General features: G+C 34.6%; 1 protein-coding gene across 3 annotated transcripts in view; it reads right to left on the minus strand.

Annotated features, from left to right (window-relative positions):
* Nucleotides 1-13,750, minus strand: part of MTDH (metadherin) — a 58,551-nt gene that overhangs the window by 19,664 nt on the left and 25,137 nt on the right. For 2 of the 3 annotated variants that reach the window (XR_006652838.3, XM_024572039.4), the window contains exons 3-8: nt 11,846-11,930; nt 10,889-11,065; nt 9,412-9,477; nt 7,098-7,334; nt 4,132-4,221; nt 1,383-1,481 (exon numbers count right to left, since the gene is read on the minus strand). Coding sequence is in view for 2 of the 3 variants with exons in the window: in XM_024572039.4 (XP_024427807.1) it covers nt 1,383-1,481; nt 4,132-4,221; nt 7,098-7,334; nt 9,412-9,477; nt 10,889-11,065; nt 11,846-11,930 (754 nt within the window). In the remaining variant the exon portion in view is untranslated. The remainder of the gene's footprint in view (nt 1-1,382; nt 1,482-4,131; nt 4,222-7,097; nt 7,335-9,411; nt 9,478-10,888; nt 11,066-11,845; nt 11,931-13,750) is intronic. The other variant, XM_024572040.4, reaches the window with a different exon arrangement.

Genomic DNA, 13,750 nt, shown 5'->3' on the forward strand with positions numbered 1-13,750 from the left:
TAACTCATTAAAACCTTTCAATAATCTATGGAAGTACAATAGGCAAAACAGATTATTTGCTCCATTTTATAGCTCAATTAATCTAGATTCCAAGATAAGTGACAAAGTCCAAGCCATATGAGGTACTACTACATTTTAAAGTCAGGACTAGAACTAGGGTACACCTTCTAAACTAGTAACTTCGCTTTAGCCAGTAATTCAAGGCTTTTCACAATATGGTCCTACCTAATCTACTTTTCCAACTTCATCTCCTTTAACCTGTAAGAACTGGGCTTGGACTGATCCATACAGAGACTCATCAGTGTACAGACTAACCCGTGTGCTATGTTTTGAGGTTACCCTCACGATTGCTATCAGCACCCAGGCTGTATTGTATAGTGGTTAAGAGTGGTTAAGAGCATGAACTTGGGAGCGAGACTACCAAAGTCTGATATCACCTCCTCCACTTAACTAGCTGTGAGGCCTGGGGAAAGTTAGATAACCTTTCTTTGCCTCAGTTTATTAATATGGTAAATATGGAAAAAAATAATACCTAACTCACAGAATTGGTGAGCATTAAATTAACAATATTTATTTGTAAGACTCAGACCAGCGCCCGGCACATAGACACGTGTTTGCTTTTATCACTATCACTACTGAGCAGCTGTGTGAAAAGTGCAGCAGCACTGGTACCGAGGACGTAAAAGAGTGAGCATTCCTATCTTCAGAGAGTTTCAACTCTCCTTGAAGAAACAAAACATATTATGTAAAAAATTTTTTATAAGAACCAAAATGGTGGAAAATTCCAAAAGGTAAATGCTAAATAAATAACAAAATAATGTGCCATAAAAATTCTGAGGTTTGGAGTTGGAAGAGAAAAAATCCAGTTAAAAAAAAAATAGTATGAGATTTATGAATGTAAAAAATCATAGTATTTTTCCCTTCTTTAAAAAACAAAACAAAATAAAACTCTTGCATTTAATCTTTGTATACTTCCATTGGAAATTAGGCCGAACAAATGGTTTTCTACCAATAGAAAAACTTGTACACCCCACAAATTCAAAGCCATTCCTGTACATTCTCTTTACTCCTTATACTAAAACTAAGAAGAGAAACACAACGTTCATTTAAAACAAAATTTTAAAAACTAGAAAAACTATAAGAAAATTTCATGTTTAAATACCTCAATCATGAAAAGTAAATTTAGTTTTAATTCTATAAGTATTCAATAATCAGTTTACAAGTAGTACACTGGTATTAAATTATATTACTATGACCTAAAATGTGAGAAAGTAGGATTAAAATTAAAACATAAAGCATGAATTGAGGATGCTAGAAAAAAAATTCTGAAAAAGAAATAAAAACAAACAAAACCCCAAAACTGATAATTTAAAAGGACATACTTAACCCAGACCATTCATCATCGATATAGGGCTGATTACGGCTAACATCCCACTGATAATCAGAAGTAGTAGACTGAGAAACTGGCTCAGCAGTAGACCCTTAAATGAAAACGAATGCAATAAAATTAAAAATGGAATTTTCTAATGATGTTTCATAACAAAAGTTCTATACTTTGCACATGGAGACTTAATTGTTTTTTTGTATTTCTCCTAAAAGGAAAAATTCAGACATTGTAAGAGTTAAGATAAAGGAAAAGTATAATTAAGGGTAGTTTTAGATTAAGCATGATAATCACTTGATCTAATTCACTAATCAGAAATCTATTTTTCCCTAGTACCAATCCATTAGACTGTCTTTTGTAATATATTCTTCAAACTAGTTGTCTAAGCTTTCAAAAGGTTAAAAAGTTGTTTTGTTTTTCTTCTTAACTGAAAATAATAAAGCACAAAAGAAATCCTGGGTATTTCAAGGTAGCCTATACTCTTAGACGGATAGAACTAGAAAATGAGTTTGCTAGAAAGTTCTGCCTAAGACAAAGTTGAAGAAAGATATAGATGATTATTCCAGAGAGTTGAGGCAGTGAGAAGCCAGAGATAAGCGAGTTAATGCTGGTAGTTTAGAGACCAGGTTAAACTCAGGGGCATTTACCATATTAGGAGAATACAGTTACTCTTGAAAGATGGGGTCTGAATGGCATGGGTCCAATTATTTGTGAATTTTTTTCCAATAAATATTTTGTAAATATTTTCTTGACCTTATGATATTCTTGACTTACTTTACTGAAGAACACAGTATATAATACATATAACATACAAACTACATGTTAATAGACTGTTTACATTATCAGTAAGGCTTCCTTCCAGTCAAAAGTAGGCTAATTAGTAGGCAAGTTTTGGGGGAATCAAAAGTTACATGCAAATTTTCAACTGTGTGGGGGTCAGTGTCCCTAACTCCTGCATTTTTCAAGGGTCAATTGTATTATCTTCTAAGTTGTTTCTGTTTTTACTTTTTTTTGCCTCAGGGAATGGAGTATAGGTGAGGGGGAGTACACAGTCCTTTAGAATCTGATAAAAGCTGCAGCAGATAACTGTCCAGAACTTACAAAGAAATTTGCACATAGTTTTCGGAACATACAAATTCATGGGTGCCAGGTCAAAAATCCTTGTTCTATAGCTACAAATTCATTTCAGAATGCAAATGTTCTCCATCAAGGATATACAGGGTCCCACACAAATAACACCTCCTTTTTATTACAAAATCATAAGCATGTAATTCTGTAACATAACAATATCACACTCAAACACACCATATGGCATTTTAGGTGAAATGTTGAAATTAAAACTATAAATTATTACACCCACATTATTACCATACCAACCACACTCAAGCAGGTGTTACTTCTGTCAGACCCTGTATATACCCCAGTCCTTCTGAATGAGAATTTCTGTTTGTATGAGAATCTTTGATATTCACTTTGGATTCAGATACACTGATATAAAAATGGTTAAAAAAATACCTGTTAGTATAAAAGACAGAACCACTTCCTCTGACCAAAGTCCTTACGTAACAAACTAGTCACACTGTTACAGCTGATTTTACTAGCATTCCACTAAATAGTTATATACATATTTTTATGTAAATTTTAACAGAGTAACACTTTAAAATTCATATATAATTAGCACATTAACTGCTTAGAGGCATTATGGTAACACTGTTGCTATTTCTTTAGAAGCATCCATGTTGTACAAAATCACCAAATGAAGGAAGCAATTAACTTCAACCTTTGGAAGTGAGATGTGACCTATGAGACCAAGGATTGGCAAATTATGATTCAGACCAAATCCAGCCACTCCTTCTCTGTATACCGTATGAGTTAAGAATGGCATCACATTTTTAAATGGTTGAAAAAAAAATCAAAATAATAGTATTTCAGAACCAGATATACTCCTCTGTTTAGGTATCATTTCTGGCTGATTTCATGTTACAATGGCAGAATTAAGTAGTTTTAACAGAGGTAGTATGGCTCCCTAAGCTTCAAATTCTATAAGTGGGCCCTTTACAGAAAAAGTTTGCTGACCCCTGTTCTAGAATAGTGACTTCACACACTGTGGAACTACATGATTAGTACATTGGGGCCATGAATGCCATCATCAATCAAGCATTACAAACTAAACATCTCCCATGTTTAAGTAATATTTGTTAAGTACATATAGCTTCTGTATAATTAATAAAAGGCATATCCATTTAAGTTATGCCAAAATTATAGACATTTATTAGTAATAAAATAATAATGTACTTTCTAATCAACATACATTCAAAGTAGAGTTACTATGTGAGGGTCTATGTAACCTGAAAGATTTCGCTATAAAATTACAACGAATAAGGGCAAATAGAACAAAATGCTGTACTGCAAGTTGGAGTATGGTAGGAGCACACTAGTTAACAGTAGAGTACCTTGACCTTGAAAAGAAGGCCTTCCATTTGCACTTGCCTGTGTGCCAAAGCACTTCCTTACTGTTAGACCACGGAATCTTCTTATCTCTACTACAGAAAGGAACTAAGTCATTTGTAGATTAAGAATTTAGGTCTTTCTTCCCCTTTTATTAAGGCCTCTGACATTTTATATTATATATCTATTATTTATGTGATAGCAGTACTTGACACTGATTATTTTTTCAAATAGCAAGAGCTAAAATTCATTTAAACAGAAATTTTTTGTTAACTAAATGAAAGACTGTTTTCACATACCAGGAACAGCAGAGTTAAGTGTGAGAGATGCAAAAGAAGCAGAATTCTGTTCAGAGGTATTCATTCCCCTATCCACACTAGACCAAGCAGCTGTTAAAATAAAGAATGTCACTTGGAACCTTCAATTTGCAATGAAACTTGAAAGATATGTACAGATTTAAAACTATGATAACAGTATTATATATATAACCTTAGAGATCAGAACCACTTAATATAGCAATAGTTACTATTTATTGAATGTCTACTATGTACTGGGCTCTTTACACCAACCACTTTTAATCCTTAGGGCAACTCTGCAAGGCAAAGTTTCAGAGTAGTTAAGTAACTTGCTGACAGCTAGAAAACAGCTGAGCCAAGACTGGAACTTAGGCTGTTTTCCAAAGCCTATTATGCTCTTCCTACCATCGTAAGCTACCTTATTATCTACCATAATTAAGCTACAACTTTGGGCCAGGCACTGAACTTGGTACTTGACATTCTTTTAGCCAATCCTCATAAGTACTTAAATATGAGGGTCATACAGGAGGTTAAATAACTAGCCTAATTTCCATAAAAGCTAGTATGTAGAATAGGGATTCATACCAAATTGATCTATTTGAAGTAGTCCATATTCATCCCACTACACCATGCTATCTTTGCAATATTTCCAAGAGATTTCTTACTCATGTATGAATATTTTAAGGAATGTATGTATCTATGATGCCAGTTACACCTGACTCTTCTCAGTGACTCACAGGAAATCCAATTTTATAGTTCCCTTTGAATTTCAACAAAAGGCCCTAATCCATCTAGGCAGGAACTCTAATCTGTTGCTTAATTTTATCTCTAGCTACATTAAGTATCTACTTTATGTCCTAATTATGAAAATGCTACATAGCTTTTATAAGTTAACTTGCAAATATCTCAAAAGGTCGTAGTTCTTAACATGATTTTACTGGATAAAATTTGAGCATTTGTTTTATTAAATGTGAAAGGATGCTTTTCAGCACAGAAGTTTATGCTTTCTTCACTGCTGAAATGAGGCTGGGAACTTAGGGATTGTCCCTTCTTCCAAATTTTGGTATTTTTACATAATTTTTGGACATTGAAAGGGAAGGAGGAGAGGACAAGCTTAAGAAGAGTATTAGTAAATGATCTAAAGTTTGCTTCTTGGGGATATTAGTCAGCATGAGTCATTCTAGGCTTAAAAGTGATGGGAAAAGCAAATAACAGGAAGAAACAGTGTTTTCTACTTAAACTAAAATAAATATATAAACAAAAATTATCTGCAGCAAGAATGACAGAAGCAGTATCTTTGATGCACAGGAATTACAACTTAATAAACACTAAGAAGCCATTAAATAAATGGGCAAAGAACACAAATAGATAATTCATAAAAGATACAGACATGATCAAGAAAGTTGTGGAAAATATTCAATCTCATTAGTAATTTAAAAAACTTAACCGAAACCACTTATATAGTTTTTGCTTATCAATTAGGAAAGATTTTTTGCCCTGGCTAGTGTGGCTCAGTGGATTGAGTGCCGGCCTGCAAACCAAAGGGTCACCAGTTCGATTCCCATTCAGGGCACATGCCTGGGTTGCAGGCCATGTCCCCAGTAGGGGGTGCATGAGAGACAACCACACATTGATGTTTCTCTCCTCTTTCTCTCCATTCTAAAAATAAACAAGCAAACAAACAAACAAACAAATAAGATTTTTTAAAATGAGAGCACTCAACCTTGGTCAGCATGTGACAAATGGCATTCATACTGCTGCTGATATATAAATTAAAACTCTTAGAAAATACATTGACAACATGTCATGTAGCACTGTAAACATTCATATTCCCTTTAACCCAATATCACTCATAGGTATCTATCCTGAAGAAATATGCCCCCCCAATATACTCAATGCAATATTATTTATAATGGCTAAAAAAAAAAAGACAAATTATTTCTCTGATAACATGGAAATAGTAGTTTATGCTATGCTTATACAATATAGCATAGGGACATTAAATAACAACACTTACAAAAAAAGTAAGGAAAACGAGGCCCTGACCGGGTGGCTCAGCTGGTTAGAGCACGGCCCCCATACACCAAGGTTGCAGGTTTGGTCCCAGTCAGGGCACATGCAAGAATCAACCAATGAGTGCATAAGTCAGTGGAGCAACAAATCAATGTTTCTCTCTTTCTCTAAAATAAATAAATAAAAAATAAGGAGAATGTTTATGTTACAATATTAAGCGAGAAGTGGGAATGTAAACACACATATCTGATTTGGATTATGTAAAAAAAAAAAACCCAAATAAAAAACTGTACACAGGGCGAGGGGGGGAAGACCATGAAGAAATTTAAACAACAACAACAAAAACCTGTCACTGGCACTGGGTGGTATGGTAACAGTGCATTTTTCCTTCTTTTTCTGCCTTTTTCCACATTAAACATGGATTTCTTTTCTATAAAATACATACACACACCTGAAATTTAGATGCTCTTGACTTGATAGCTCTCAACAGAAAAAAACTCAACTACTTATCTTTATCTTAAAGACCCAGGGGAAAAATTAATTATAAATAGGCATTTTACAAACAGTAAAACAGTATATAAATGGTGATACTATAAACTGTACTCCCATTTACTATTTTTATTTAAACTGAATAAAGTATTGAAATTAATCACAAAGGCTGCTTACATATTACAGTTATTACATTACTAAAAATACAATTATACCTGCTAGTTACATCGGTAATCAAATGTGATAAAAAATATGTGAAAGCACCAAGATAAGAGCAAATAATAAATGTTCTTATTTACTTAGTTTGCACTTTGCTCCATATGAGGGACCTGAGATGAGTTAATTATTACTATTTCTTCATGGCATTACTAATTTTTTACTAATGGATCTTTTTTCATTCCTGAAAAATTCACAATGTACCAGATAATCAATTTTAAATGAATTAAAAATTTTCTAACATTTCTTACCAATGCCAGAAAATATTGAACGGTCACTCCAACTCCTTCCCCAGTCTTTTCCATTTGCATTAGTATCTCCAGTGTCTTGACCCCAAGCAGACGGCTCAGTTTTCCTCTTGCCTGCAGAAGCGGGTGAGATAGAGTTCCATGGCTCCTCACCTGTACTGATCTGTGAGGAGGGTTTTATAGACTTTTCATTCCAGCCTCCTCCATTTACAGTGAGGTTTTCATTCAATCCTGAAGAAACTTAAAGAAAAGGGAATAAAGGTGAAAAACTGGTACATGATTCCTTGTTCAAAGTGGGATATTTTCAAATTTCTAGGATTGCTCATTTTATATTTAATTATCAATCATTATTTCCGCATACTGTTCTCTAAATAGCTTGAGCTTGAAAGATAAAAATGAAGAATTTTAAAAGTGACATCATCATGGATGACTTTTCTTTAAAAAAGATTTTATTTATTTTTAGACAGAGGGGAAAGGAGGGAGAGAGGGATAGAAACATCAATGTGTGGTTGTCTCTTGCATGCCCCTCACTGGGAACCCGGCCCGCAACCCAGGCATGTGCCCTGACTGGGAATCGAATCAGTGACCCTTTGGTTCGCAGGCCGGTGCTCAATCCACTGTGCCACACCAGCCAAGGCACCATGGATGACTTATAATTTAAAAACTAAAAATGAAGGGAGGTTTTATCTTAATTTATATTTCCTAATGTTTTCAACCACAAAATGGCTTTTTCAAAGGAAGTTCAACAGACCAAACAGGAAAACAACACACTCTGGGATACTCAGAATACTTACACCCTGAAAATATAAAGACTTCTCCTTCATTATGGGCTTTCCCCTTACACCAGGGGTGTCAAACTCATTTTCACCAGGGGCCACATCAGCCTCAAGGTTGCCTTCGAAGGGCCAAAATAATTTTAGGACTGTGTAAATACAACTACTCCTTAACGGTTAAGGAGCTGAAATTACATTTGGCCCTTTGAAGGCAACCATGAGGCCAATGTGGCCCCCGGTGAAAATGAGTTTGACACCCCTGCTACATGTTTACATATACACAGTGTATAAGACAGTTATTCTAAAACCTGGCTCCACATTAAAATCAACTGAAAATTTTCTTTTTTTTCCTTCACGCATGAAAGATGTTTACTACAACATTCCTTATAATATTAGAAATGAAAAGTAACTTCATATTACATCCAGCCTGTTCCTAGGCTTTTTTGTTATGTAAAAATTTTTCTTAAAAGTAGGCATTGGAGCCTCAGTTCAGACAAATTAAAATGAGACTCTCTAGGGAGCCCAGACATAGTGTGTGTGTGTGTGTGTGTGTGTGTGTGTGTGCATGCTCCGTTTTATATATGTATGCTGTTTTTCTATGCCTCCTAGATGATTGTGATGTGTAGCCAGGATTCAGAACCATGGAAATAAAGAAAGCTGACAGTGTTAACAACAAGCCTAAAATGAGAAGGTGCCTTTCCATTTCTGAATTTATGTTTTACTATAACACTTTAGTTTTTAGGTAAGGTATATCATTCTACTTAATTCAATCTTTACCATAAACAAGTAAAATAAAGTGTATCTTCTATATGTGAAGCACTATTTAACTTCAGACTATACTCCACCTATTGTGAAATACTTGCTGGTATTAAATAAGCAGTTTGAAAAACGGTTATAGGTAAAAGGGCTTTTTTTCCCCTTAATAAACAGCGGAAATATCTTGTATCTCATATACACATATATTAAACCCAAGTTTAAATGCCCCCCCAGCCCCCAAAATCCTTCTTACCTCCATTGGCTAAAATGAGGCAAGCAACAATCAAAATTGCATATAAACTATTACTAAAAGAATGTTTTTACATATGGAGGAGAGAGGGAAACAACTAGATCATACCAAACACTGTTAGAATTGGGGGTGATTTTGCCCTGGCTGGTGTGGCTCAGTGGATTGAGCGCCAGCCTGCAAACCAAAGGGTCGCCAGTTCGATCCCTAGTCAGGGCACATGCCTGGTTTGCAGGCCAGGTCCCCAGTAGGGGGCGTGTGAGAAGCAACCAAACATTGATGTTTCTTTCCCTCTCTGTCTCCCTCCCTTCCCCTCTCTAAAAAATAAAATAAATAAAATCTAAAAAAAAAGAAGAATCAGGAATGATTTTACTTTTTACCTATTTTCCAAAATTTCTAGACTGTGATTATGTTACTTTAGGAATTAAAAATCATTAAGCCTTTTTCCCCCCTTCTGTGTCATTCATGTGAGGAAAGAGACATGTACATAAGTTTCTATTTTGATGGGCCTTCAATTTAAGTTACATGTAATTTCTCTCACCCTGAAGTGTAGGATCTCCTTTTCCAGACTTAAAGTTGCTAACTTGCACATTAAGATGAGAATCACCTGGTTGAAATAGAAATAAAATTTATTTAATACTAAACAGGCCACTATGTACCTTAAATCAGTAGTAACATACAAATTAATTTTCTTACTACAATACTTAACAATAAATTGCTCCTTCAAGCCGCTAAATTCTAACACTGGAAAAAGGGACATTTTTACTCACAACATATTTCACATGGACTTAAGGAATTGAGTTCTTTAGTTACTATATTCTTAGTTGACTAAAATGCAAACAAAAGACCTGGACATTGCCCAAGTAAGTAGTCTGCTGTTCTATAATGGCTATCAAGATTCTTCTAAGTAGGAACTGGAGAACCGGGCTCTGTAATTGGATTCAACTTTGCCACCTCATTTTGCCACCACAATACCAGCTGCTGTTTCAACAATCCTGGATGCAAACACATCGTCTAAATAACTTTGCCAATATTTGGGACCAGGACTTTACAAAATATGGCAAGAGGTGAGAATATATGTATAAAACAGATACTATTTTTCTGACACTAGAAAGCATAATGATCACAATGTATCAAAAAACCAGCATGACACAGGATTGTGCTAGCAAGGAAGGCATGCAGAAGACAATAGAAAAAAGGTTACCAACAGAAACACTAAAGTATGGCTAGTATGTCACAGTGAAAGAGGAGTCGGTGCTGTACCAAAACAGTAAATTCCACCAAGTCAGTAAGCAAAAAAAAGTAAAAGGCCACAAAATGAGGCTAAGAAAGTGGTCTGGAGACAAGTGCAGGGTGGGGAGGTAATTAATAAAAAGGTCAAGGGAGATAATTTGTATCACTCTGCAGACTGAACAGTATCACTCTGCAGACTGTGTCCCCAGGGTAAAAATGATGGCAATGTAAAGAGCTACCAAGAAGCTATCAGTATGAGGTAATTTGAGCATTGGAGGTACTTGGGAAAAATATTAGGTCAATAACCTCTATGTTTATCAATCACCTATGGCATTCTCAAAAAGTTAAGAGTGGTAAGAAATCCAGATAGAATCTGCACTACCCGAACACGCTTATTTCATCTTGGAGTAAGAGCACCCACATGCAGAATGGTGCCAAATAACTGCATTTAATGCATTGTCCACTATAAGAAATGGAGATGTAAAAGATTTGGGGCAAAGCGATACACATGAGAAAAAAGAGGCAACATCATTTTCTCATGTGACTCAAGGCACAAAGGCAATTTTAATTTAATAGGCCATTCATTAGGCAGTATGGAACAAGTAATCAATCACTGCTGGTATTAGGTAAGCCAGTGTGTGGTCCACAATGCTCTCATGAAGAAGGGTATATCAGTACAATGATGCAGGCAGTCCAAAATATCAGATTTTAATGCAATGATATTTTGTATATCAGATTAAAAGGAGTTCGATTTGATGTATCACTCTTATGTCCCACTAATATACCTTTATTCTTCTTGGAACCAACAGGAAATGATGCAGTTGTAAGTTGCTCGGTGGTAACTGTGATGGTATTTTCTATCCCAGGGATAGTTGAATCCAATGAACCACAATCAGTCTGCACCTTATCACGTTTACGTTGCTGTCGTTTCTCTCTGTGACTAATTTTAGTTTCCCAGGCTCCTGACACAGCCCCAGAAAAAAAAAGTTATTCAGTAAGGGGGAAACAAAGAAGTTGTAGTTTTTTGGGGGGGGAGGGGAGGGGATAGAATGGAGCAGTGCACACAAAATACCATGACAAATTTAGATATTAAACTAAAAACCAAGAGTACTGATTATATTAATTTATATTAAGAATTATTCTAATATCATTATGTTGTTTTAGGCAGCTAACTGCCATTATTTACTCTCATAATTTTCTACCAAATCTGTCTTGTCTGGTTTAGGAAAAATGATATAGAAGTCACCCTGTGTATATTTATTTTGCTCAGCAAAATCAATAGGAGAATAGGAGAGTGTTATATATAACTACTAATAAATGTGTTTATTAGATGCTAACAATAAATGGCTTACTCAAAAATTTTGTATACAGCCTTCCAAGGGACAGCATATTTAAGAACACTGGGGAAAAACCCAAACCATATTTCTGGGAAACAAAAACAAAATGAATGGCTTTGTTTCCCAGAAATATGGTTTGGGTTTTTCAATTGCTCAATATACTGAGCTAGACCTTAAATTTCAAGGTGGTTCCTTTTTGGAAAAGCACTCTCATCAGATCCTTAAATAACTTAGATAAAAAAAAAGTATTTCCTAACAATGTCACAGATCTGTACATTAAGATTGATAGTTATTAAAAAGAAGCCCTAGATAAAAATTAAACGAAACAAAGGCAGCTTTGATCTAATGCACCTTGGTAGAAGAGGATTAAATTTTTTTCTACAGGCCTTTCACTTGCTTAAGTACCTTCATCAACTTCCTTTCCATCATGGCGTGAACTGTTTTGCACTGCTTTAGCATCTGACTTTGATTTCTTCTTATTTTTCTTTGACTGAAAATAAAATAAAATGTTACTTAATATTTCATGTGTTTGAAAAGGTAGGAGTCAGTGCAATACATAATGAAATGTATGACACTGACAACCAAAAAAATTAATGTTCGATTAGAAAACTTAACATACTAAAATGGCAGTAATACAAGGTTAGCACTTATTGAGTGGTTACTACATGCTAAGGACTTTATACTCATTTTACTTATTCCTTAAAAAATTCAATGGAGAAGGTATTACTCCTACTTTAGAGATAAGAAAATGAAGTCTTAGAGATGTAAGTGTTAAGTAGGTTGCTCTGGGTCACATTAAATTAGTAAACAGTAGAATCAAATTAGGAAACAGGTCTGTCTGGCTCCAAGGTCTGTGCCCTTAGACACTGTACTACCCTAACTTAAACTGTAAATAAAGTACTACAATATGGTGTTTTTAAAGCACTTAAATAAAAACCTACTGCCAACATTCAGAAGAAAAATGATACATTGACTACTGGTTTTGGATTTCATGAAGCAGATTGTTGGCATACCCTATGTATAATGACTTAATGAGTCAACTGTAGAAAGTAGATAATATTTTGTCAGTTTCAAAGCAATGTGAAAATATCTAGGATTTGTATATAGTAGATGTTTAACAATTCACTTAAGAAAAAAATATACACACAAGATATGGACATTTTGGAACAGCCTGCCAATTTCCTTGTATTAATATTATTTTCTCCTTTCAAAAGTATGCTAATAAACTTCAGAAAGCCGTGATTTCTATATTTAGATAAGCATTTACAGGAAATAATTAATGTTTATAAAATAGTGATTTTATTTATACTTTATATTCACTCATTTGACTATTTATTGAGATTAGCTATGTAAATATTGTTGTACACTACCTTAAAGTTAAGTTTACAACTAAAAAGAAATTGTATCTCTGTAAGTCTTTTTAAGGGTAAGCAGTAAACCGTTTGAGTAAGCAATAAATGACAGCTAACTGCTTTTCCTACCAATAAACTACTTGCAAATATTCTCAAGTGGCATGACTTCCTAAAAGTGATTAAAAATTGTCTTTGACAATGGGAATATATAAAAAAACATTAAATTTCTTTTAAAAAATTTCCCACAGTTGATTTTCATGTTTGTTTCACTGCATGTTCTTATGGTCATTAACATGTATCATGTTTAATGTCTTGTTTTATTACATCTTCTAAACCAGGCTCATAACTACTTTTTAAAAATTAAGATATCACCCACATACCATAATGTTTACCCTTTTCAAGTGTACAATTCAGTGGCTTTTAGTATACTTGAAGTTGCACAACTACCACCATTATCTTTTCAGCATCCCCCAAAAGAAACACAGTACCCGTTAGTAGTCCTTCCTAGCTACCTTTTTCTCACTGCCACCCACCATGCATCTTCTGTCTGTCTCTGATATCCATTCTTAAGTGAAGGTAACACATCGAGCATCTGTCAACACACTGTCTTAGAGCACATGGCAAACTTTTTCTATAAAGGACCAAACAGTAAATATTTTAGGCTTTGCAGGCCATATGGTTCTACACATAGCAACCACACAACTCTGCCACTGTAGCATGAAAGTAGCCATATACAGTATATAACTGAATAGGTTTGACTGTGTCCCAGTAAGACTTTATTAACAAAAATAGACATGTGGCTGGGTTTGGGCGGCTGGAGTTTATCAACACCTGATATGGAGCAGCACTATCCAACAGAAATATAGTGCAAGCCACATATGTAATTTAAAATTTTCTAGCACACACATGTTAAAAAGTTAAATGAAATAGGTAACATTAATTTTAATAATGTACTTAT

The sequence above is a fragment of the Desmodus rotundus genome, chromosome 8, assembly GCF_022682495.2.
Source record: "Desmodus rotundus isolate HL8 chromosome 8, HLdesRot8A.1, whole genome shotgun sequence".
Lineage (NCBI taxonomy): Eukaryota > Metazoa > Chordata > Mammalia > Chiroptera > Phyllostomidae > Desmodus > Desmodus rotundus.